At 55.2% G+C, this 21,729-nt stretch overlaps 10 protein-coding genes across 10 annotated transcripts; 6 read left to right on the top strand and 4 right to left on the bottom strand.

The window, feature by feature from the left end:
• Positions 1-264: 264 nt before the first annotated feature.
• On the bottom strand, positions 265-3,248 carry ACRALDRAFT_1069214 (uncharacterized protein; the record flags this gene model as incomplete). Its single annotated transcript, XM_071017644.1, has 2 exons — positions 265-3,101; positions 3,176-3,248. 2 exons carry the CDS (start codon positions 3,246-3,248, stop codon positions 265-267), a joined length of 2,910 nt encoding a protein of 969 aa, XP_070878111.1.
• A 1,607-nt stretch (positions 3,249-4,855) lies between these two features.
• On the bottom strand, positions 4,856-5,882 carry ACRALDRAFT_1062149 (uncharacterized protein). Its single transcript, XM_071016545.1, has 2 exons — positions 5,706-5,882; positions 4,856-5,640 (listed from the first exon to the last, which is right to left on the bottom strand). The coding sequence occupies exons 1-2, from the start codon at positions 5,793-5,795 to the stop codon at positions 5,053-5,055; spliced, it is 678 nt and encodes a 225-aa protein (XP_070878110.1). The 5' UTR covers positions 5,796-5,882; the 3' UTR covers positions 4,856-5,052.
• A 1,649-nt stretch (positions 5,883-7,531) lies between these two features.
• Positions 7,532-8,642, top strand: ACRALDRAFT_1069212 (uncharacterized protein; the record flags this gene model as incomplete). The annotated part of the gene is made up of 3 exons (XM_071017643.1): positions 7,532-7,538; positions 7,703-8,512; positions 8,599-8,642. 3 exons carry the CDS (start codon positions 7,532-7,534, stop codon positions 8,640-8,642), a joined length of 861 nt encoding a protein of 286 aa, XP_070878109.1.
• A 976-nt stretch (positions 8,643-9,618) lies between these two features.
• On the top strand, positions 9,619-11,643 carry ACRALDRAFT_1069211 (uncharacterized protein; the record flags this gene model as incomplete). The annotated part of the gene is made up of 3 exons (XM_071017642.1): positions 9,619-9,689; positions 9,880-10,095; positions 10,446-11,643. 3 exons carry the CDS (start codon positions 9,619-9,621, stop codon positions 11,641-11,643), a joined length of 1,485 nt encoding a protein of 494 aa, XP_070878108.1.
• A 65-nt stretch (positions 11,644-11,708) lies between these two features.
• On the top strand, positions 11,709-12,280 carry ACRALDRAFT_1062148 (uncharacterized protein). Its single transcript, XM_071016544.1, has one exon. The coding sequence runs from the start codon at positions 11,909-11,911 to the stop codon at positions 12,131-12,133; it is 225 nt and encodes a 74-aa protein (XP_070878107.1). The 5' UTR covers positions 11,709-11,908; the 3' UTR covers positions 12,134-12,280.
• An 85-nt stretch (positions 12,281-12,365) lies between these two features.
• ACRALDRAFT_1062147 (uncharacterized protein) lies at positions 12,366-14,529 on the top strand. Its single transcript, XM_071016543.1, has one exon. It carries the CDS (start codon positions 12,758-12,760, stop codon positions 14,420-14,422), a length of 1,665 nt encoding a protein of 554 aa, XP_070878106.1. The 5' UTR covers positions 12,366-12,757; the 3' UTR covers positions 14,423-14,529.
• Positions 14,530-14,952: 423 nt separating this feature from the next.
• ACRALDRAFT_2098594 (uncharacterized protein) lies at positions 14,953-17,027 on the bottom strand (the record flags this gene model as incomplete). Its single annotated transcript, XM_071022890.1, has 7 exons — positions 14,953-15,143; positions 15,198-15,299; positions 15,374-15,657; positions 15,768-15,882; positions 15,962-16,303; positions 16,372-16,554; positions 16,619-17,027. 7 exons carry the CDS (start codon positions 17,025-17,027, stop codon positions 14,953-14,955), a joined length of 1,626 nt encoding a protein of 541 aa, XP_070878105.1.
• A 370-nt stretch (positions 17,028-17,397) lies between these two features.
• On the top strand, positions 17,398-18,564 carry ACRALDRAFT_2041091 (uncharacterized protein; the record flags this gene model as incomplete). The annotated part of the gene is made up of 4 exons (XM_071021123.1): positions 17,398-17,453; positions 17,546-17,656; positions 17,813-18,067; positions 18,126-18,564. The coding sequence occupies 4 exons, from the start codon at positions 17,398-17,400 to the stop codon at positions 18,562-18,564; spliced, it is 861 nt and encodes a 286-aa protein (XP_070878104.1).
• Positions 18,565-18,955: 391 nt separating this feature from the next.
• On the bottom strand, positions 18,956-20,092 carry ACRALDRAFT_1080646 (uncharacterized protein). The gene is made up of 2 exons (XM_071019055.1): positions 19,607-20,092; positions 18,956-19,527 (listed from the first exon to the last, which is right to left on the bottom strand). The coding sequence occupies exons 1-2, from the start codon at positions 19,974-19,976 to the stop codon at positions 19,130-19,132; spliced, it is 768 nt and encodes a 255-aa protein (XP_070878103.1). The 5' UTR covers positions 19,977-20,092; the 3' UTR covers positions 18,956-19,129.
• A 746-nt stretch (positions 20,093-20,838) lies between these two features.
• On the top strand, positions 20,839-21,710 carry ACRALDRAFT_2098800 (uncharacterized protein; the record flags this gene model as incomplete). The annotated part of the gene is made up of 3 exons (XM_071022904.1): positions 20,839-21,126; positions 21,191-21,567; positions 21,632-21,710. Coding segments are annotated over 3 exons (744 nt in total), but the record flags the coding sequence as incomplete, so codon positions are not given.
• Between the last annotated feature and the right edge of the window lie 19 nt (positions 21,711-21,729).

The following is a 21,729-nucleotide window of genomic DNA, read 5'->3' as shown; positions in this document are numbered from 1 at the left end:
ATTAGAGCTCGTCAGTCTGGCCGAAGCCCCTGAAGCCGTAACAACAGCTCCACAACCCACCCCACGTCTATCACCATCACCACCTTCGCCAGTTTGTTATTGCTGTTGCTCTTATTGCTACTCTTTATCGTTTATCGTTATTATCGTCGCCGTCGTCGTTGTTATCGTCGTCGTCGTTATTGATGTTGTTGCGAGGCGAACAAATCAGACTACACTTTAACAGGCCCGATCGCGGCAAAAAAAAAATGAAAAGAAAAAGTCCCTTTACGCGGTCTGCGGCGGGAGGCCGTCCTTCTTCTCCTTGTCCGACTCGACGAACCCGGGTTTCTGGAAGCCCGCACTCTCCACCTTGGGCAGGCCCAGCTTCTCCAGCCCGGAGACGCCGCTATCGGCTTCGCCAAAGTTCATGCCGAGGTAGTTGGTCTCCAGCTTGTCCTCTTCGGCCTTTTCGTCCTCCGGGCCCTCGTCGAGGTTCATCAGCGCGGGCGGGCGGTGCCGCATGGCTCGTGCCTTGGCAAGTGAGATGGTCTTTTGCTGGTACGTCGTCGTCACCTGCTGGGCGTCGTCCCGGTCGATGGTGGCCTTCATGAGTGCTGCCATCCATAGCCGGCCTTGCTGGAGGTTGGGCACGGCAAAGTAGTGGACCATGGGTTTGGTAAAGTTGACCGCCCGAGACAGCCCCGCTCGCGGCGGCACGAGCTTGAAAATGAACATGGTGTCGTCTCCTTTATCCAGGGTTGCGCCCGTTGAAGGCGTCGGCGCAGAACCGGCACCCGTAAGAGTGGCATGGAGACCTGTCAGTTTCTCATTGTCCGCAGGCAAGACACGGTGGAAGGATATGTCGATGAGACCCTTCTCCTGGTCATCGTCCTCCGAGTAGTAGTACGCCAATCGCCGTCCCTTGAGCACGAACAGGCGGGGTTTCCATGTTGTCATCAAGTTGGAACTCTTCTTCTTCATCCAGCCGCTGTAGTCCGCATCCTTCATTGCGTCGCGCGGCTTGATTTTCTGGAGGCCACGCTGATAGGCGCTGGTCTCCTTTTTACCCTTCTTGCGGCTGCCCTTGCTGGCCGTCGTTCCTGCGATGCTAGGGCTCTTGGTTGCGTCGGTGGAGTCTATGTCGAAGCTTGGCGTTCCGGAGGGGCTGCTGGATCCTGTCCTCGCAGGTGAAGGCAGTGGGGAATGGCCCAGCGGTGAATCAGAGGAAACTGCGCCCTTGAAACGGTCGCCGGCCGAGGTATCTGAAATGGCCCTTAATCCTCCCACCTTGGCGAATGGCTTGTTGACCATGCCGGCTAGCCAATCACTGCCGGCACCTTGGCGACCCGCAGAGCCAGGGGCATCTCGAGCCGAGTCGTCGAGTTTGGTAACCATGGGCGACTGGGATTCCCGTATCGACGGCACATGTCTCGCGGACCGCGTGGTACTGGTTGAAGTCGGCCTCACGTGGGTCGTAGGCTGAATGCCGTAGTATTTCTGGGCCGCAGGCGAGGGTACGCCATCCCGCGAGGCGTCGATGCTACCGTACTTGGAATGCCTTGAGTGGGCGGTCGCGCTCCTCACCCGTTGTTCGTCCGCATAGCTACTCTTCGTCGAATGGGCGCCGCTGTCGCGCTTCCTAAGCACGTTCCTCCTCTTGCCCTCCGCCTCGGTGCCGCTGAAATAACCGCGATCCAAATCAACAGCCGAGTCCTGGACGTCGGAGCTGGGTTGCTGCGGCTGCCAGGCGTCCTGATGACCAGTTGAAGACAGGGGTCGTGGGGATGAAAAGGCGTTACCCATGCTCCAATTCCGGTCAAACGAGGCTTCTTTCTTGTGTGCGCCATCTCGCCCGCGAGGAAACGTCCCGCTAGTGGTAGGTTTGGGCGTGCCAGGGTGCGGCGGTGCCGTGATGCTCGCGCGGAAATCAGTGGACGAATGTCGGCGGGAGTGATGCAGATCCCTGACAGATGCTGCCGACGGCCGTTTGGTGTGGGTTGGCCGGGATGGGCTGTCTAGCGTGGAAGTAGGGGACACGAGGGGGCTGGATTCCATTTGGTTGAAAAGGCGCCTGGTCTGGGCAGAGGCGGGTCTGTCGTCGGCCGGCGGGGGTCTTTGAAGGGAATTAGTTAGGGTACCCGTCCTGCTGCGGGCTCTCCACGCGTCTTCCGAGCCGGCTTCGCTTCCGTAAGTCTGCGTTGTCCGTCTTGTCGGGGGCCCATGACCCTCACATTCGTCTTGAAGCGCCTTGATCTTTTGCCACGTCTTCAACCGCCTGCCAACGGATCCGAGATCGAATGCTTTGATGAAGAGGGAGCTCTGGTCCATGCCCAGCAATACCTCACCGCTGATCTCCTGATCTCGAAACACTTCGCAGTGATGCTTTTCGACGCCGGCGGTGAAGAGATGTTCGGCCACGTCGTCGGGCGTCCAGCTCATAACCTCGGCGTGTGTATACGTCGCTTCTTCCTCTTCATCGGTTTCCTCGCCTTGGATGTACGACATGCGTGGGTCCAGATGGGTGCTGTATTCGCTATCCGAATCATTCGAAACGCGAAGAGCGGAGGCGCTCGGGGGTGAGCGGAGGTTGGTAATGTGCTCGTCGATCACGTTGAGGGTGTCGTGGAGAACCTGGCTATCTTGGCTAGCGTTTGCTAAAGCCCCCAGGTCTGGACCGCTGGTCGTGGGTGCGGCGAGCAACGGGCCATCATCCCTGACGGAGTTGAGAGGAAGAGTGACAGGGCGTTCGGTTGCGCCTGAGGGCTCGGAAGGAATTGCAGCGGGAGGAGGCGCGGTTGCGGCGGGCTCTTCATGCGTCGAGCCGGCAGCAGCGGAGACTGGCCGTTCGTTTGGTTCGGGATCGGACGTGAGCTCGCCCTGATAATTCGTGGGAGGTCCAGAGAGCGTGGTGCTTCCGTTATTGTTTACAGGTGCGGCGTTTGCAGCTTGGAAAGGTCTAGGTGCCGGGCGGGTATAGACTTCGGGGAAGAGGCCACTGTTCCCGTTGGACAAATGCTTCCCCAAGAACCAGCCGTCGCCAAATTCATCGTCTCGTTCAATCAGTTCGATTCGATCGCCCTTGGCCAGGCTCAATTCATCGGAGCTTCGGGCTTGGAAGTCATCTAGCGCCGAGTTAGTGGGGAAGCCGGAAGAAAAAAAAGGATGTCACATTAGTGGACGGGACCATCTAACTTACGGACAACAATGAGGGTATCGCCGACCTCCGGGCGAGCCGGAGATCGAATTTCATTTGGCGGCTTCGCAGCCATATCGATCGTGGGTATGGTGAGGATGGCGGGGACCGGTAGAGAGGTGACAATAAGGAGGAAGGCGAAGAAGGCGACTCGCGGCGAGGCGCGGCAAGGGGGCGAAGGCGGCGCTGGTAGCGCTGGTAGCGCAGATAGCGCGGGCGACTTCCAAGGAAGGGTTAAGACTGAAGGTATCGCAGTCGCAGGAGGTAGGTAATAGTCTCTAAGAAGTGCGGGCTGAATCACGATAGCTTCAAAGAGCGGCGACGAGGTCAAGTTAGTGATGGCTTTGGATTCGAGGTGGTTAGCAACGAGGCATTGTCATTGCAAGTCGGGTTTGGGTAACAAATGGTACTTTGGCGAGCTACTAAGATGGGTGTAAAAACTGGTATCGGGTGGTAAAGCGGCTGTTCCACTGGCTGCAATCTTCGTGGAACTGATCGGAGCCGTATGATGATCGGAAGAAGAACACGAAGGGAGAGATGTTCGTCAACGTGCCAGCAGGGTGAGTATCACAGGAGGGACCTTTTGCTTGTATCCATATCCGTGCCGATATGGAGTACTAAGTATTACCTGGTACCTATGTAGAGTGTCCCCTTTCGCCATGAAGACGTGATTTGTTGCTATTGGTGCATGACCTGCAGCGGGTTAAAGTCGGTCCGAAGAGGTGATTGAGTCGTGGGACACAGCTTTCTGTTCCTCTGTTTCGGAAGGATCGTGGATTCGTGACTGAGGTGAAAATTCAGGAGGGACTGAGGAGAAGCTGAACTTGTATCCAGAGATGGCGTCACTTCTGGCCAATCGGACTGGAGGACGCCGGTCGTACTTCCGACTCTAAGGCTTGACTTGATCTCCGTTCGTGGCCGCGCGGCTGCGTGGTGGATTACGAATACAATAACTGAAGACGGCGAGGTGGGCTATCAAGAGGAACATGGATCATCAGGAGGCAGAACATTAGCTCACAGGCAGTGATTCCATCACCGTGAGTATGGCACTTCGTATGTATGCTAACAGCCAATAGCTCATAAGGCAAGAGGTACACAGAGGTGTTGTCATGAGGATACACCCTCACCTAGCTGACTGAGGACCGCACTATAGAATGCGAGCTTCGGGTACACGCCCGGATGACATAGTCCGATTGTGCAAAGTACGCCGTCAACTTGGGCTTGTGGAAGACCAAAGAAGACGAACAGGTAGAACCTAGCGTGACCGTCCAGCATTATCATTGCTATGGTAGCGCATTGAGGAACCGTTCGCAGGGAATGAAATGAAATCGTGCCTCTACCTCGAGTTCAATTGGAGATACGGTACGGTCACTGGGCAAAAAACCTGACTGCTTTCTTACCAATTCAGCATCACCACTGCGTCGAGACTTTTGCTGGGCCACTGTGCTCTTAAATAGGAGTGGGGCCCATGCATCCTATTTGTTCTTTGTCCCAAAACACGCACCTTGGCCGAGTGAGAACGAATACCTGACACAGCTTTGGGAGCATCGATATAAAGCTCCTCCTCCTGATAGCTGGGGTCTGTTATACCTCGCTCTGAAAGCATGCCCGCGACGCGACGGAAGTACATCTCCTCTTTCCGGCAACCTCCGGGCCACTTCTGCAGTCGCCCAATGTCTGGGACGTAAGCATTCGTCTACTATTGACGTGATATTCGTACTCACGGGCTCATACTTCGTACGTGCTGGGCTGCAAACGGCATCTCATTATACTACACTCGGCTACATTTTCCGGCTTTGCCCAGCCTATCAAACATCCCATCGCAACGAACGTCTCCGGAGTACAACGTACTGCTTATGGTTTGTGCTTCCATAACCCCCTCATACACCCTTCTCCTTGCCCTTCCAGGCCTGGTCGGCGTCGGCATGGATTTCTGGTTCGTCAATGTATTTCCTCACCTCCCGCTTCCTCTTGTAGTCCGAGTGGAACCTCCGGTCTCTATCTCCGACATGCGTATCAAAGTCGAGCTGGCCCGGCGCCGTGTAGCTCGTCATCAACTGAGGCTCACCCAACGGCAGCTTGTCGCCCCGGTCCACCTGCCAGAGATGGTAGACTTTGCCATATAGCCGCACGACTTCCTCCATCTCCTTGTTCTCGGCAATCTCCCACGCGGCATCCGGCACGGCGGGCTGGGGCATGATGAGCATGCCCGACTTGACTTCAAAGACGTGGCTGTGCCACAGCTTGCGTTCCTCGGAATCCAACGTCTCGTACAGTCGTGGCGTGATCATGTACTCGATGCCAATGATGCGCGAGTTGCGGTCGGGCCCGTCGTAGAGGATGCACTGGCGCACCTCGTCGTTGAGGTGGCCACAGTAATGGTTGGCCTCGACGAAGCGGCTCGGATCGGACGCGTAGGCATGGAAGGCATTGAGATGAGCACAGACGTTGGAGAGAGGAGCGAAATTCTGCAAAAGGTCGCCTCGAATCAGAAAACCCACCCTGGCACTACAGCACCTAGGTGATTACCTACCTGTGTGGCCGCAGCCCCTGTTAGGAGGGTCTGGTTCTTTGCCGAGAGAGGCTCGCCGGCCGTCTGGTCGTTTTTGGATACTGAAGCCATTGTACGAACTTTTTCCAGATGGGAGAATCTGTGATTGTAGAGATAACATCAATCTGCCAGGCTTTTGGCTTTTTGGATGAATGTTTGTTGTTTCCTTGTCGTTGAAACTACGTCATAGAAGCGTGGTGGCCATGAGCCCACTGCTTGTATCCGTAACCACCTACCAACGTACTTATTTTCCTTCCTGAGGGACAGAGAGACAAGAGAGAGTATTTTGATAGGACTTGCTTCTCAATAACAATCCCACAGCACGAATTCATTCTGCGTAGCAGTCCACCTAATCACGGCAAACCACATATCACTAGCCAGTACCATGATTCTGGATATACTAACACCATGGGAAAGACATGAGATACAGCCAAGCCGAGAAAATATCGGAGGTAGGGGGAACTTGTGTGGATGATGAATTGTGCTGCAACACGACCTGGTCACCTTTATGCCTTCTCTGGAGGAGGATGAAGCTCTCGCTTACGGGCGCTATGTAAATTGAACGCCTAGTTAAGGTTATCTCCAGCTCCTTTTAGCTCTTTCTAGTTCTTGCTTTTCTAGTTCTTGCCGGGCAATTTGTGTTAGTTATACTTGTATGGACTATAGTCATAACACAAACACGAATAATTTCGTCCGTGTTTATTGAAGCAGATAAAAGGAGGTTTTTATCGAACTACCTACTTATAGACATGTAAGGGAGGTATCATGTGAATGAACTACCCACATATCGGCGTGGCACTTGACGTGGCACAAGGGAGCAAATCCACGTGGTCTGGCTTATAACGTAGGTATTTACAGATGCAATATAAGGTATAGTGGTAGGGATGAAAATCCAAGAGTTCTTACATAATCTCATGATTACATAACACATCCTCCTTCATTTCTACCTACCTACCCAAGGTTGGCTTGTTGACTGAGGCTAGACTCGTAAAGTACGAGTACTCGAAAGAAAGCAAGCGCGTTTTCTATGGCTTCTCCCCCCTCTGGGGGCATCACGAACCAACAAACAAAACAAGAAAACCGAGCAAAGAACAAGCAACCCCCGAAGCGCAGGCAGAAATACGGTCACTGTTTCTGTTTAGAACTCTTCGTTTGGTTTCTTTCTCAGATGAAATAGGCTTGCACCTGTTCCAGACGATCCATGGTACGAGAAGAGATCCTAAGAGGGACAGCCCTTCCCATACCTATCCCGCGTTTGTTCCAAGATGCGATCCTTCTTGTCTCACCCCATCTCACCCACGAGTCAATACAGTCTTAACAACGCAGCCGAAGCCCCCCTTCCTGTCGCCCCTCTCTGGGCCACGAGAACTTCCCCAGCATGAATTCCCGGGGGGAGCCCCGGAACCTCCATGAGGACGCCCAGGTCAGAGAGGTCAGAGAGGCGAACAAGACTGCGAACGCCTTTATGGGAGGCCGTTCTCTACCGTCATGGGCCTCCAAAGGTCCCGTGGGCGGATCCGGGGCTGCATCAATGACCAACGCAAAAACCGCGCAACCACGTCAAACAAGGAAAAGGAAACGCCATCGTCGGTTCCGCGAACCCGGCGCTCCCTCAGGCGACACTACCATACCCCCAGCATCCGCAGAGAAGTCCGTCCAGCCCGACAATTCCCAACGATTCTCAGGTGATGTCTCGTTCACGCAAGCTGCGGCGCCACCATCTACGCCTACTTTGCATTCAGCTGCTGCGGTTTGCGTTGCCAATGAACCCCAACACTTAACTTCGTCGAGCCTGCCTGGACACCAAAATGGAAGGTATGAGCGTTCTGGCAATTTGGTCTTTACTGAATTCCTTCCCTTTCGGTCTTTGACCGTCGTGTCAGCCTTCGGACTCCTGCTAACACCTGAGACCCATAGGAAAGAGTCGACCGCCTCTCCCCTTTCGTCTTCTCCCCCGAACCAATCTACCGGGACTATAGCGGATCCCCAGATAATTCCCGACGCCACTACTCCCAGTTCCTCCGTCTCTCCTCTCGTCACGCCTGTACCTATCCATGACGTATCAAACCAACCCGGCCAGGGCCAGCCAGTCGAGCAAGACCTGCATAAATCGCCGGCTATCGGGGACAAACATAACACCACAACAAGAGCCACGGAGATTCCATCTTCGGGCCCGGAGAATCTAGAAGTATCGGATGCTATTGTTCACGGTGTAACGCACGCGAGATTCGTCCCTAGCCCTGCCCTACTCGGGGCAGATGATGCTTCCGACGATCTCTCAGCAGTTCCGCTTCGAGTGAGCGAGCCTACGGCCACAGACAGAGGCGAGGTTCCTCTGCAAGACGCCGGTTCAACTGCTATGGATCCTCCATCCGCCTCTACTCCACCTGCCTCTGCCTCACTCGGCGCAGGTGATAATTCCAGCAATCTCCCAGCAGTTCCGCCTCGAGTGAGCGAGCCTACGGCCACAGCCAGAGGCGAGTTTCCTCTGCAAGACGCCGGTTCAACCGCTATGGATCCTTCGTCCGCCTCTGGTCCACCTGCCTCTGCCTCTGCCTCTGCCCCTGCCCCTGCCTCTGTCTCTACCTCTACCTCTACCTCAACCTCTGCGTCTGCGTCTGTCCCTACGTCTGCCCCTGCTCCCCCCGCCTCCGCCTCCGCATCCGTCTCAGAGTCGACGGGGATGCAACAAGGAGCTAGCCGGGAAAAATCAGAAACAGTCCAATGGGAGAAATGGACAGCACAGATCCATGAGCGTGTCCGGAATGTTTATGACGTCCTGCGGGACAGTAAGGACGCATATACCTTGCCAAGATACCATATCTTGACCAAAGCGCTCCAGTGCAAAGATTTAGCTTTTATTGTCACACATCAGCTTTTCTGTATATGGACCGTGGAAGGGTCTCTGGCCAGCGTTAATCTCGGCCTGGAAATGCCTATAATAAATACTGCGTTCAACGTCATTCGAGACAGCATTGCGCCGCATAGCATACGAAAGGTGGATTTGCTTTGGTTCGCCCAGTTTCCCTACTGGCCACCAATCCTCTGGACGCAATCTCCTCTTGTTCAAGGAAAGGCCCTCGGATGGCTTTCGACGTTTCTGGGCAATCTTGCGTCTCGGTGGCCGACAATGCTTCGGGTTGTTGAGATGCGGAAGTATCCGCTTCTTGCTGAGGAGCTACGTTCATTACTGCGTGTCAAGTCGCAATTTCTTGAGACGACTCTATTCATATCCAGCCGCACCCACCTTGGCCTCCCGAATACCTTGAGTAATGAGGCCTCGGCTCGCATGCTGCAACTTCATTACGACGATGCTCACAATTTCGCCTTGCCAGACCAGTCCCATCGAGCCACTTATAGGGCACGGCTTGTGGCGGCATTCTTGCGTGTGTATCAGCAGCATCTCGATCCACAATACCGGGTGTCGCAGAGATCTCCCCTCCAACACGACGTCAACGCTCCGCGCCATCCCCAAGAACGAAACCCCTCACAAGGAAACTATCCAGCTCCGGAGAACACGGCGCAGCCCGCTCGCGTGGCTCAGGCGGAATCATCGTCGGCGTCCACTGGGCAGAGTGGGCGACAGACTCCAGTCGCACAGATCCATACTAGCTCACAGCAGCCAATGCGCGCGGGACATATGGGGTCAGGAATCCATCAGTCTTCTTTTCCATCCGCGACGGCCCATCAGCAACCAGCAACACAATCTTGGTACCAGCCTAGAATCCACGGTCAATCGTGGCACTCAACCCCCACGCCAATGCGCGTCAGCTCCCCTGTTGATCATCAGCAAAGACAGTACAACCAGGAGGGCTATCCCTTTGGCCACCCCTCTGGCCATCCCTCTGGTAGTCCAATGACACAGACACCCCTGGCAGCGGTCTCAATGGTCAACATGGGCGACTTCCCGAGTGCCGTCAACCACCCTCAAGAGTCTCACGTCCAGGACCCACATTACCCTGTCCCGTATGCGAGGCCAGGTGGCGCTGCCTCGTCGCCACAGATGTCTAACTGGGCCCATGGCGCTCAGGATGGGCACATGGCCGCGCAAACCCAGTTTCACGCGAACGTGTACCCGGGGAATAGACGAGTTGTGTTCTCTGCACATCCGCCCCAGCGGATGAGCGCCGCGCACCAGACGAACCCGAACCGACAGGCGACTGCTGCGCAGTGGAGGAATCAAGCTCAGCAGGCGCATCAGGTTCAACATCAAGCCCAGTATCCAGACCCGCACCAAGTCCAGCATCAAGCGCAGCATCAAGCCCAGCATCAAGCCCAGCATCAAGCGCAGCATCAAGCGCAGCAGACGCGAGGACAACATCAAGCACAGCAGAATCAAGCACAGCATCAAGCCCAGCAGACGCGAGGACATGTACAGGCGGCGAGGCAGTTTCCGGCAGGGCCCCCAATCCAGACCTCGGGCTTCTCCTTTCAGACACCTTTTATGCCTCCTGCGGTGTCTCGTGCACCTTCCCAGGCCATTCCGCCATGGTTAGGGCCGCCTCCATCTGGTTTGCCGACATCCCAGTCTCCAGTTATGATACAACACGGCACGCAACCACCAAGTGCCAGACCGTCGCCAATGCGGCCAGTGCAGAGGACCGGCCCATCAGCCACGGCTGGCCAAGCTGCGACTCGTGCGACAGCACGCAACGCGTTGCTGCCACCAGCAAACCATCGCATAGGGCTAGATCGATATGCGCCATCGCCGTACTCGACTAGATCTTTCGCAATGTCGCTTCACCAAGTGGAGGCGCACAGTCCGAGGCGTGCTCTTCGGCGTCTTTCAGGAGCCGGAGAGGAGAAGCGGGGCGATGAGAGGTATTACCAATCCATCAAGAGGCTCCTTGTTGGGCCGGTGAAATCCAAGCCTGTTCTTGTCATAAACGAGCTGAAGTTCGACGTATCGGATTCAGAGTTACAGGCGACAAAGGCCTCCGTGCCTGAGGCGACCATTTCAGGCCGCCGCCGAGTTGTGTGTGGGTACTTTGACGGGTCCCTGAGATATCGCCTGCGCATCTGCAAGTTCCGAGACGCGAATGGTCGAAATGCCGTAGCCGAATCGGACTGGGTGGTGCAGCCGACTGAGTGGCCCCAATACGTTTTTATCACGGTGAACGATAAGGCGGCCGACATTCGACGCAAGACGCACTATGGCCAAGATCAGCCACTGGAGCTGACGCCGTTACTTGTGGCCGGCAAAAACAGGGTGCAGATTAGCATCACGAGCGACATGCCGGAAGATGGGGCGTATTTCATGGCTGTCGAGCTTGTGGAGACGCTCAGCCACGGGCATATCATGAAGATGGTGCGCGAACACGGGCTCATCGCGGCCGAGTCGACCAAACATGTGATCCAGAATCGTCTGCGGCCGAAAGACGTGGCAGCCGGCGGCGACTCCGACGATGACGATATAGCCATCGTGGATAGCTCGCTGAGCATCGACCTGGCGGATCCCTTCGCGGCGAGAATGTTTACCATTCCCGCCCGTGGCGCGTCGTGCACTCACCTCGAATGCTTCGACTTGGAGACGTGGCTGAACACGCGAACGGGTAAACCGATACGGTACCACGGGCCCAACTGTCTGTGCGATTCATGCGAGAGCGAGAGGAAGTTGGGCCCCGAGCCTTCGCTCACGGACAAGTGGGCTTGCCCATTGTGCGGCAAGGATGCTCGGCCGTATAGTCTACGCATCGACGGGTTCCTGATCGAGGTCGCGGCGACTTTGACAGCGGCCGGAAAGGCTGACGCGAAGAAGATTGCCGTCACGGCGGACGGCGTATGGGAGGCGAAGGAAGAAGCGCCTGTGGCCCGCGGCACGGAGAGCCCGGATTCGGGTGATGAGCGGCCCCAGAAGCGCGCCAAGTCTCACCACAGCAAGAGTGGGCGACCGGTGCCTGAGGTGATTGAGCTGGACTGAGGTATTCCGCGTCAGGGCGTGAGCTTCTCCTCTTTTTTACATCCCTTTGTCTTTTTTGTTTTTCTTTTTTTTTTTGGGCGTAAAGGCGCTATTGTGATGCTTGGTTCTCTTGCTTCTCACTGATGTAAATTTGGGTTTCGCATCGACTCTTTGCGGCAATTCTGATTTCGGAACTCGGAAGGGACCAGGGCTGGTTAGGCGATAGCGCATGATACCCCTTGCTATACCCCTTTCTGTTATTTGGGTGTCTGGCTAGGCGTTTGGGATGGCTACGGACAGGATCATGGGCGGATTAGATGGGAGATGCCCGGGGCGGAGGCATGGCTACAGAGTTGAGGATGTGGAGGTGATTCTCGAGCATTGCAGAGTAGGGTCCAAGTGGAACGGCGAAGATACATATGAGGGTCTGTATATGACATGCGGCGGAACTGCTGTGATCAACGAGCAGATATGTATCAGCGAGGAGATGTCCAAGAAGTTCAACTGGTGAGGGTAGAGAACGGGACGAGGACTTTTACGAAGTAGTACGTTGTACCTAGGTACCTTACCTAATCATCATAGCCCCGGTCCTATCGTGGGAAAGGTACCTGACCATGGCGTGGGAATGACATCAGCCGGGGTTCTTGCCCCACCGCGTACAAAGTGCACTAACGGAAAATAAGGTTCTGAGTACGAAAGTACCTACGTACCTACACCACACGACCATTCAGTGTCGGATGCATCGCGAAGATTCGGCTTCAATTCGTTTCCCTGTTCCCTCCAAAGGCATTCGAAATATAGAAGAACCTGTGTTCCTTGAGGCTGAGGGATCTTATCGCTCAATTTTACACCGTTGCTCTCCCTACGATTCATGAGCATTCCTACTAATTGGTATCCTTCTGTCGCTCCATCTCGTTACATCAGGGATTACGTCCACCCGGAGGCCTCCACGGTCGACAGTCGACACTGACACTGACAACACGAACAGGCCATGAGGCCATTCCGAGCTCTTCCATCCGGTTTTCGAAACATTATTCTCCATCACTACACGACCGATCCCGACCGATCCAGGTGACCTGACACAACACGGCTCGAGCTCGACAAGGGCTGAAGACGGCGTGTGATCCCTGCGACCATGTCAATACGAATCGCCCTCGATAACCAGCCCGACTCCTACACCAACCTGGATACTGTCCAAGGCCGCATCGTCCTTTCCCTGAACCGGACTGAGCAAATTGGCGGAATCGTCGTCAAACTCGAGGGCGAATGCAAGTCGGCCCTCACCTTGTCCCCGAGCACCTTCGACCAGCCCCAGCGCCCGCAACAACCCCGCCTTCCCAGCGCCGGCCCCCCGGGAAGCGTCGTCAACGAGAGCCACAAGATTCTATATAAATTCCAGCAGGTGTTTCCCACGTACGAGGATGACATTGCCAACGGCTCCGTGGGCGGGAGCTACGCGCTACAGGGTGGCTTGCACGAGTTCCCCTTTCGGTTCGAGCTGCCTCTGAACAACATGTGCAGTGACCAGGCCGTCATGGCAAAGATGGGAGGGCTCGGTGGGATCGGCGGCTACGCTGATGGCAGCGGCATATTCGGCCTCGGCGGTGTGCGCGTCATGGACGGAAGCAAGCAGCTCTTCCTGCAGCACGTCACCAAGACGCTCCCCCCGTCGTTCACCAGTATGCCCGGCGCCGCCGAGGTTCGCTACTACCTCAAGGTCACCATCCAGCGCCCCGGCCTCCTCAGGGAGAACTGGCGCTACGAGACGGATTTCAAATTCATGCCCATCGAGCCTCCTCGACCGCCCCCGTCGACCCAGGAAGCGTTCGCTCGCCGACCCTTCACTTTCCGGCCCCGTGCCTCTACCCCGACGCCTACGACACCGGCACTCACGCCGACGAAGAGGCGCACCGCATTCTTCAACTTTAGCAAGGACAAAGCTGCCGCCTCCCAGCCGCCAGACGGTGGCTTGGATGCATCTTCCTCGGCCGTGGTACCGCCCTCGGTCGAGATCTCCGCCCGCCTGCCCCATCCCTCGATCCTCACTTGCCATCGTCCGATCCCGCTGCGTCTCCTTGCTAAGAAACTCCTTCCTTCTCACGAGCAAGTTTACCTCACCTCCCTCCAGATCGAGCTCATCGGTGTCGTGATCCTCCGAGCCCACGAAAGGCGCTACAGGCATCTCAACCGATGGACTGTCCTCAACCAGACGGACCTGGCCATACCGGTGCTCCGCGACCCCACGTCGGATGACCTCAGCGCCGAGTCGGTCGTGCCGGACGACGTGTGGCGCCACATTCCCCTCCCCGACACCATCGGCCCTTCATTCGCAACATGCAACCTCCAGCGGACGTACGAGCTGGAAGTCAAGATCGGGTTGAGCTGGGGGCTGCCCTCCCGAAGTCGTCTCGGTCGCAATAAAGACCCGCCGCCGCACTCGATCTATCTGCCCTTGCGCTTCTCCAAAGTCCAGGTCTACTCGGGCATCGCCCCGCCGCCTGGCATCAGGGCATCGGAAGCGACGCCCAGCCAACCGAGCCCCGCGACGTCTGCAAGGACGTCGACTGGCCCCGCGGAAGCGAGCAGGCCGCCCAGGTTACCGCCGCGGACGAACACGGGCCAGGGTCCGTCGCAGCCGCAGGCCCAAGCCCAGCCGGCACACGATCCATTATACCCTCCACAACTAGACGCGTCCGGGGCGTCTCCTTACGACGACGCACCTCCAAGTTACGACGAGGCCATGGCTGAGACGGTTACGGGGGCGGTTCCAGGCGGCACCGCCGATGGCGGTAAGCGGTAGTCAAGGCCGCAAAGGCAGAGAAGACGAATTATTTCCGTAGCTGAATAAACAGTAATAATCATCATCACTTAAGTGGGAGTACTTAAGAGAATGAGAGCCATTTTGACAAGAAAAATAATAAACCAAAAACTGTATAGGCCGGGGAAGAAAAAAAAAAAAAAAGGGACAAAAAAAGAAAAAAAAAGAAAAAAAAAGAAAAAAAGGACAAAAAAACATACAACACCGGGTATTCGCTGGTCGTCACCGACCCAACTACTAATCCGGCCCTCACTGGCTTATCTATGGGAGAGCGGACGGGATCCCGAGCTTTCCAGTGGGTATGGTCGTATGTGCTAGGACTTTGTCGAGGGTGCCCTTATAAGGGCTCCAGGCGAGAAGGGAAAGGGGGAAAAAAAAAAAAAAAAACTCATCACAGGGTATTATCCGACAACCTACAGAGAGCCACTTGCCCCCTCCCTAAATGGCTCTCGCAACAGAGTCCTGGGACGAATTCGCGTCGAAAGCAGCGCATCTTCTATTACGATTAAGGATTACTGACGGCTTTTCAAAGCTAGATAGAGCGGCCCGGGAGTGGTGGTAAAAAAGTCGGTGGCCTTGGTAAACATTTGCGTTCCATCTTCCCCAGGAGCAAAGGCAAAGTCAAACTCGGTGAGTATCATGGCCGCAGCCACCCGTATCTCCATCAAGCTCAAGTTCTTGCCAAGGCACGACTTCTTCCCTGCTATTCTATTAGAACGGCCGCACAAGTAACAAGATGGGTCAGAACTAGCCTCACCTATCGTCCAAGGCACAAAGGCGCTCTTGTTCAAGATGAGTTCTGGTCGAGTGGTAAACCGTTCGGGAATCCATTCCTCTGGTTCTTGAAAATACCGCTTGTCTGTCTTTTGAATTAGTCGATGCGGTTACCCTTCACTTGCCATGCCACCCCCCGACCCCTTCTTTGCTACTGACCTCTCATCAAACTGTATTGTGGCGTGACGATTGTTGTGTGCTCGGGGATATAGGTGCCGTTTATTACCATACCTCCCCGAGGAGGCAGGCGAAGGCCCGCTGATGGAACAGCAGGATTGAGGCGCAGGGTTTCGTAGATGGCTGCGTTCAGAAGAGGCTGATATTGCAACACCTTGTAGTTCTGAATGTCGATTGCCGCCAGTTCCTCGCGGATCGCAGCCAGGCGTTCAGGGTACTGGATCAGGTAGTACATCATGTTGGCCAGCACCTGACGGACAGGATCACTAAAGGTTGGTAGAGTTAGACGAAGAGGGACGTGTGATGCTATTGCAACAGGTGATGATCGACGTCGACCGATGCCAACACCGGGTTACAAGCCAGTTGTTAAACTTACCTGCCCGCAATAATGACAAGTACAAAGTCGCCCAAGACAAAGTTCCAGTTTGCCTTGACCCCGCCGTTCTTTTCGGCATCGCGAAGCACGTATCCGATGATGTTTTGTCTCTCTTCTTTGTTGTTCTATCGCGCGGTAAGCCCAACAGAACGTCGAGAAAATGTCAAGTCCAAGTGATTGGGAGGCGTTTCGACTCACCTTGATGTTCCTCGCAAGCTCATCATGTGCCCAGGAAAAGAACCGCCTGTAGTGCTTCATTCTTTCAATAAACGGAATGCCCATCAGCAGATGCTTCACCCATGGCACAGCTGCTAGCGGTCCGAGGAGATGGTGAGCCATGTGGTAGATTCCGAGGATCGGATGTTCACCCTCAGTAAGGTTCTTGAAGTCAATCGTCAGGCCAAACAAGCCCATCACATCGAAAGTGTAATATTCGAGCCATGTTGATATATCAAGCCTCTGGTTCTGCCGCTTTCGTAGCTGCTCGATAAGCTCAGCGGCCCGCGAGTAGATGACAGGTGTTGCCCTCTCGAGTGCTGGTCCCAAATGTCAACCCCTGCGACATGGTTCCTATCCGGTCCGGACGTCCGAGCTGGCGACTCACATTTGATGCTGAATGCTTGATCCCAGACTTTGCGCCTGTAAGCATGGATCGTTTCGTCTCGTGTCGTATCGAGGGACACCATGGGATGAACAATGTCGTAGTAAGCTGCTCGTCCACATTGGGAGTCGGGCCCGTGGACCGCATTGTAGGCATCTAGACCGAATACCGTGACCTCATTAGGGCCTACAAAAGTAAGACCTTGCCTATACTTGTGCGTATTCGACCAGCACAGGAGTTGAGAACGTACCAGTTCGTACTACATCGCCATACTCTTGGCGAAGGTCGTCGAGAATTTCGCAATTCCGACGATGCGCCATACCCCACATGTGCGCCAGTTTGGTCAACCGGAGGCGCAACGGTCCGCGGATAGAGTTCAAGGGCGAGAAGAAGAGGCGGAAGATGACGATACTGGCCCATAAGGTCACAGCGTACGCTGCAAGGAGGGCTACGCTCTCGGTCACTGCTTGCTGTGTCGTGAGACCTTCGTAGTGCCGCTTCACATAAGCCAGGCAAACCGCAGCGAGAAGGTGTGCCCTGAAAATGCCTGCTGCCATCAAATCGTGCTCGCCATGGATAAAGTAGCACAGATGGGCGAGGACGCCGGTCGCTGCGGCCGCAGTCAACTGCTCGCCAGGACGGTGGATAATGATGGCCATATTGATGCGCGTGCTAGCAGCTGGCAGTCCTTGAGCTTTCTTTGGTTCAGGACTAGCTCTGCTTCCCGTTTTCTAAAGGAGAAGGCGGTGACGTAGCGATGCAGTCGACGTGGAACAGGGGTGTCGAAGACGCAAAGGCAGGACAAGGCAAGGCAGTTCCTAAAAATCGTGTACAATCAGACAATCCGGCCAAGAGGCACGGTCACGAACTGTATCCGGGTATATATATCGGGTCTCGCCCTACCTCTGTACCTGGGGAATTATACCCTTGATTTCCTCTTACGCTCCCATAGCCCCAGTGCCGGAATCGATTGTCCCTTACATCCTAGATACCCATAACCTAATTCCTGTCAGCACTGAGTGACATAGAATGGCCCCCGCCGCGCCCGAGTACGTCTTCACTCGTGATTACCTCGACAACAATCGGTGAGTATCTTATAAAAAGGACCTCCGAATCGCGGCCAAAGCAAGGTGTCCGAACGCTAACCTATGGTTACTCTGCTGCGCGGTCCGATCAGGATCAACCTGCAGCACTATCTCTGGACCGAGCTGTTCGGATATGTCATTCATCCTAAAATCCCCACCGACGATCCACATCTGAAAATAGCAGATGTTGGAACAGGAACAGGGCACGTACCATCCCGTCAGCTTGGTCCTGTCGGGGCACCGACTTTTACTCCCAAAATCGTATGCGAGTAGAAGTTGGCACCCCCCGCAGAAGCCAAGCGGGCGGCTTATTCGTCTCCCGATCACCAAGCCGCGCGGCTAACCGTCAGGGGTTGCAGTGTCTGGCTGACGAGCTTGAGCAACTTGGTACCGAAATCAGCCCAGCTTGATGGGCTTGACATATCATTCGATGCCGCACCCCCAGCAGGGTCCTTGCCACCCAATGTGACTCTCCGGAAATGGAACGTGAAGGAGGCCATTCCATTGGAGCTCACCGAAGCATACGACTTTGTCCACATTCGAAACTTCGCTTTTGTCCTGCAGGATGGCGATATTCCTGGAGTCCTCAGGCGGCTCGTCCGGTTAATCAGTGAGTGGGGTGTCCGTCCCCTGGTGCGCGATCGGCTCACCTGCCGATTTTGGGTTTTCAAGAAGTGCTAACCAGCCAGAGCCGGGGGGGTATCTCCAATGGGGGGAGGCTGACGTCGCCTCCTTCCGGATCGAGAAGGTCCGGGCGGATGCGGAGACGGACGCCCTGAGAGAGCTGCTGCAGCTTTCTCAGCCACAGGACAGTCGTCTTAGTCCGAAGTGGGTTTCGGGCCTCCCGAGACTGTTCTCGACGGAGGGACTTGATTTGATTGAGGCGGATGTGAGAGATGCTCCGCCACACCTTGCGTGGACGACTCACCAATGCAACCTGTTGGTCCACGAGCTCTTGGCACGGCAGGCTGGGAACCAGCACGCGTCCACGGTTCTCCAGGCACTCATGCCACGGGTGGTGAACGAGACCATGCAGGGTTCGTACTGGGCTTTCACAAGGTATACTGTGGTTGGCCGGAAGCCGGTTGCAACCCTCGCAAAGGATGCGTAGGATTCCGGGTAAGGCGTTTTGTCGCAATGCCTGACGATGGTGTGGGTTTATGGGTGGTCAGCGCTCGGCTTACTCGTGCAGGGGAGTGTGCAGGGTGAAAAGGCAGCGAAGAGGCTTGTGAGGGGACCGGGCACGGGATGCGAAGTACACGTGTACATACAACGTACATAAGCTCGGAGGATTCATGGTGGAGCCAATCAGATCTACGAAGACGATTTGGATCATGTGATCGACTGGAGGAGTAGAAGTACACTATTAGTGTACAGTAGCTTCGCGTTCCTACGAGTGACGTATCCCGGCCGTGTCCCACTTTTTAGGCTCTTATTACCCCTCTATTGTGGAGTGAGGGGACCTGACTAGATATGGTCTCAAAGGCAGGTACCGGTACCTTAGGTAGCTTGGAATACGTACTACAGTGAATTGCAGGGCGGCCTTGAATTCTCACTCGGGTACAGCTTCATGTTGTCCTTTTCTAAAATTCCTATGTCGAGAGTGACCAATTTTCCAGCTAATACAGACAGGATCAAGACCGAGCAGGTCGCTTCCGTTGATGCAGTCGAGACAATCAGCGGACGACCTTGCCGATGACTTCAACAAGTTCATTCGTAGCCGTCAAGTTCGGGCAGTGGCCGGTAGCCAGCTCGAAAGTGTTAACCTTTTGACCATTCTCTTCAAGCAGAGCCACCATTGACTTTTGGTAATCTAGCGGCACCGTCATGTCGCCGGTCGTGTAGACGTATGTGACCGGTATCTCTCTCCAAGCGCAGTTGGAGACAGAATCGTACATGCCTTGGCCGTTCCAGCGAACCAACGTCGAAAGGTACGTTTCGAGCTCCCGTTCGTCGGCGCCTGCTCCGACGAGCTGTCCTTTGGGGTCGCGACAAAGGACGGTCATATCGTCCGCAAAGTCGAAAGCTATAGGCATAAGAGCCTCGTGGCCCATCTCTTTGACCTTGCCGGCCACTGGCGCGGAATTTCAGCATTTAGCCATGGCCTAATACGAAGCGCCAAAGTGCTACGCGGGACTTTCGGGTTTGCTTACTGGAACCGCCTTCTGGGAGGGCAAAGGCACACACATAGACAAGATCCGACACGCCGCCAGGTTTCCCCGCCTTCGATCGGCTCTCGAGCCCGAGGCCGACCAGGGCATTGGTGCCGACCTGGCCACCGTACGAGTGCATCACCGCGACCACACGGCGGCCCGAGTCGACGAGTTCCTCGACATGGGAGCGTATATACGCCGAGTCTTCACTCAGCCCAGCAGTGGGAGGGCGAATCTGGTTTGTGGATGGATTCCGGGGGCAGTGAACCTCGTGCCCGGCTGACTCGAGCGCCTTGACCAGCTTGCCGTAGCTCTCCGGAGTGTGCCAGCCACCACCGATAAGGAGAACAACCGGCTTCTCAGTCGCCATGGCTTTTTCGTCGGGTTCCGAAAATCGAAGGAGGACGGATAGGAGACGATAGGAGGCGATAGTAGGCGATTGTTAAAGAGCAAAGGGAATAGACACCAAGGTGATTATGTCGGGATATGTGTTTTGAAATAGCTCGCTGGCTCGCCCCCATGGGCGTTTGACGTGTTGGGCTCCATTCCCTGCACGACACTGGCGTGGCGCCAACGTCCAACAAACAAAGTTGCCGTTGGTTCTCAGCTCTATTATGTAAAGGTACCTACGAATACCTACCTATGTAATCCTGAGTAGGTACTCAGTACAGTCTGCGATACAAATTACATACAACGTACATACCTACTCGGTACCTCCCCGCCCTTATCCACCTACCCCTGTAACGGGTATGGCCGGGTACTAGGTGGGAAGGTGAGGGTTTACCCCTCCGCTGGAGGGGAGCAGGTTTCAGTATAGTACATACATATCTACCTTAAATATAGCAACCCCATGTCGGTGCGGTGGGTAGGGGAAAGTTAATCCTGCTGGATTCTGTCGCATCCACTCAAAGTCAAGACATGGAGGAGCACCTCGCTGGGAGGGTAGCTGATCAGGCGCCTTACATCAGTACGTTCGAGATCCGCCTGGATCGTAGCATTGAAAGGAATACCTGCCGGCCGCTCATCCATCTACGTTGTATACTTAAAGGGATTGGGGGCCCAGATTACCCATGGCGCTGGTCACGTAAAATGATGTGCAATAGCAAAAGATACGGCCGGGTTATTCTCGTCGTCCTCTTTATCACTTGCTGTACCATTCCTCCAACCCGCATTTGATGCATTGGCCGCAATAAATCGACTAGGTCTTTCTGAGCTGTGATTCAGGAGCAAGCATGGACCCAACATTGCCGCCGCCCGTTTACCACGACTCGATTAGCGATGGCTATGTCACCTTTCTCGCCGTCGCTGGGGTGTTCACCGCGTTGTCGATCGCTTGTGTTGTCCTTCGTTTCGTCCACAGACAAAGGACGAAGCACTTCTGGTGGGACGACTGGTCGATCCTCGCATCTCTCGTCTTCGCCTGTGGTTTGATGGTCACCACTGCCTTGGTAGCCACTCTTGGAGGAGCCGGTTACCACATCTGGACATTTACCATACCACAGCTGGAGACTTACATCAAGGTACATGATTTCCTTTGGATTTAACATTCGCTATATGACTGACGAGGGATGCCCGGGGGAATAGATTTGCCTCGCCAACAATATCTTCTACAACTTCAGCATCATGTTTTCGAAAGCATCGGTCTTGTTCTTCTATCGCCGTATCTTCTCCATCGATACCAAGGCCCTACGCTTCATGCAGGTACTTGGCTTTGTCCTCGTAGCGAACTGTCTATCTGCCGTGTTCGGCCTCATCTTCACGAATTCACCTGTCGAGGGACAGTGGGATCTCTCTATTCCCTCCACGACGATAGACACTCTACCTTTCTGGATTACCATGGGCGCTGTAAACCTCGTTCTCGACATGATCATCCTTGCTATCCCGCAGACCCGTGTATGGAAGCTACAGATGACGATGCGAAAAAAGATTGCCATCTCTCTCGTCTTCTTGCTCGGTGGTTTGTAAGTCTTCCGTTGTCTCATTCCTTTTCCCCCTTCTGGGAATGCACTTGGCTGACGGACCTAGCGTGTGTGTGACCAGCACGGTCCGGGTCGTCTACTTCACGCGCATCGATGTTACCGACGTGACATGTAAGTGCCGTCCCCCCCCCCCCCCCCCCCCCC

The sequence above is a fragment of the Sodiomyces alcalophilus genome (genome assembly GCF_042370955.1).
Source record: "Sodiomyces alcalophilus JCM 7366 unplaced genomic scaffold ACRALscaffold_2, whole genome shotgun sequence".
In the NCBI taxonomy this organism is placed as follows: Eukaryota; Fungi; Ascomycota; class Sordariomycetes; order Glomerellales; family Plectosphaerellaceae; genus Sodiomyces; species Sodiomyces alcalophilus.
The sequence above is the reverse complement of the archived record's forward strand: the minus strand, read 5'-3'. Positions and strand labels throughout refer to the sequence as shown.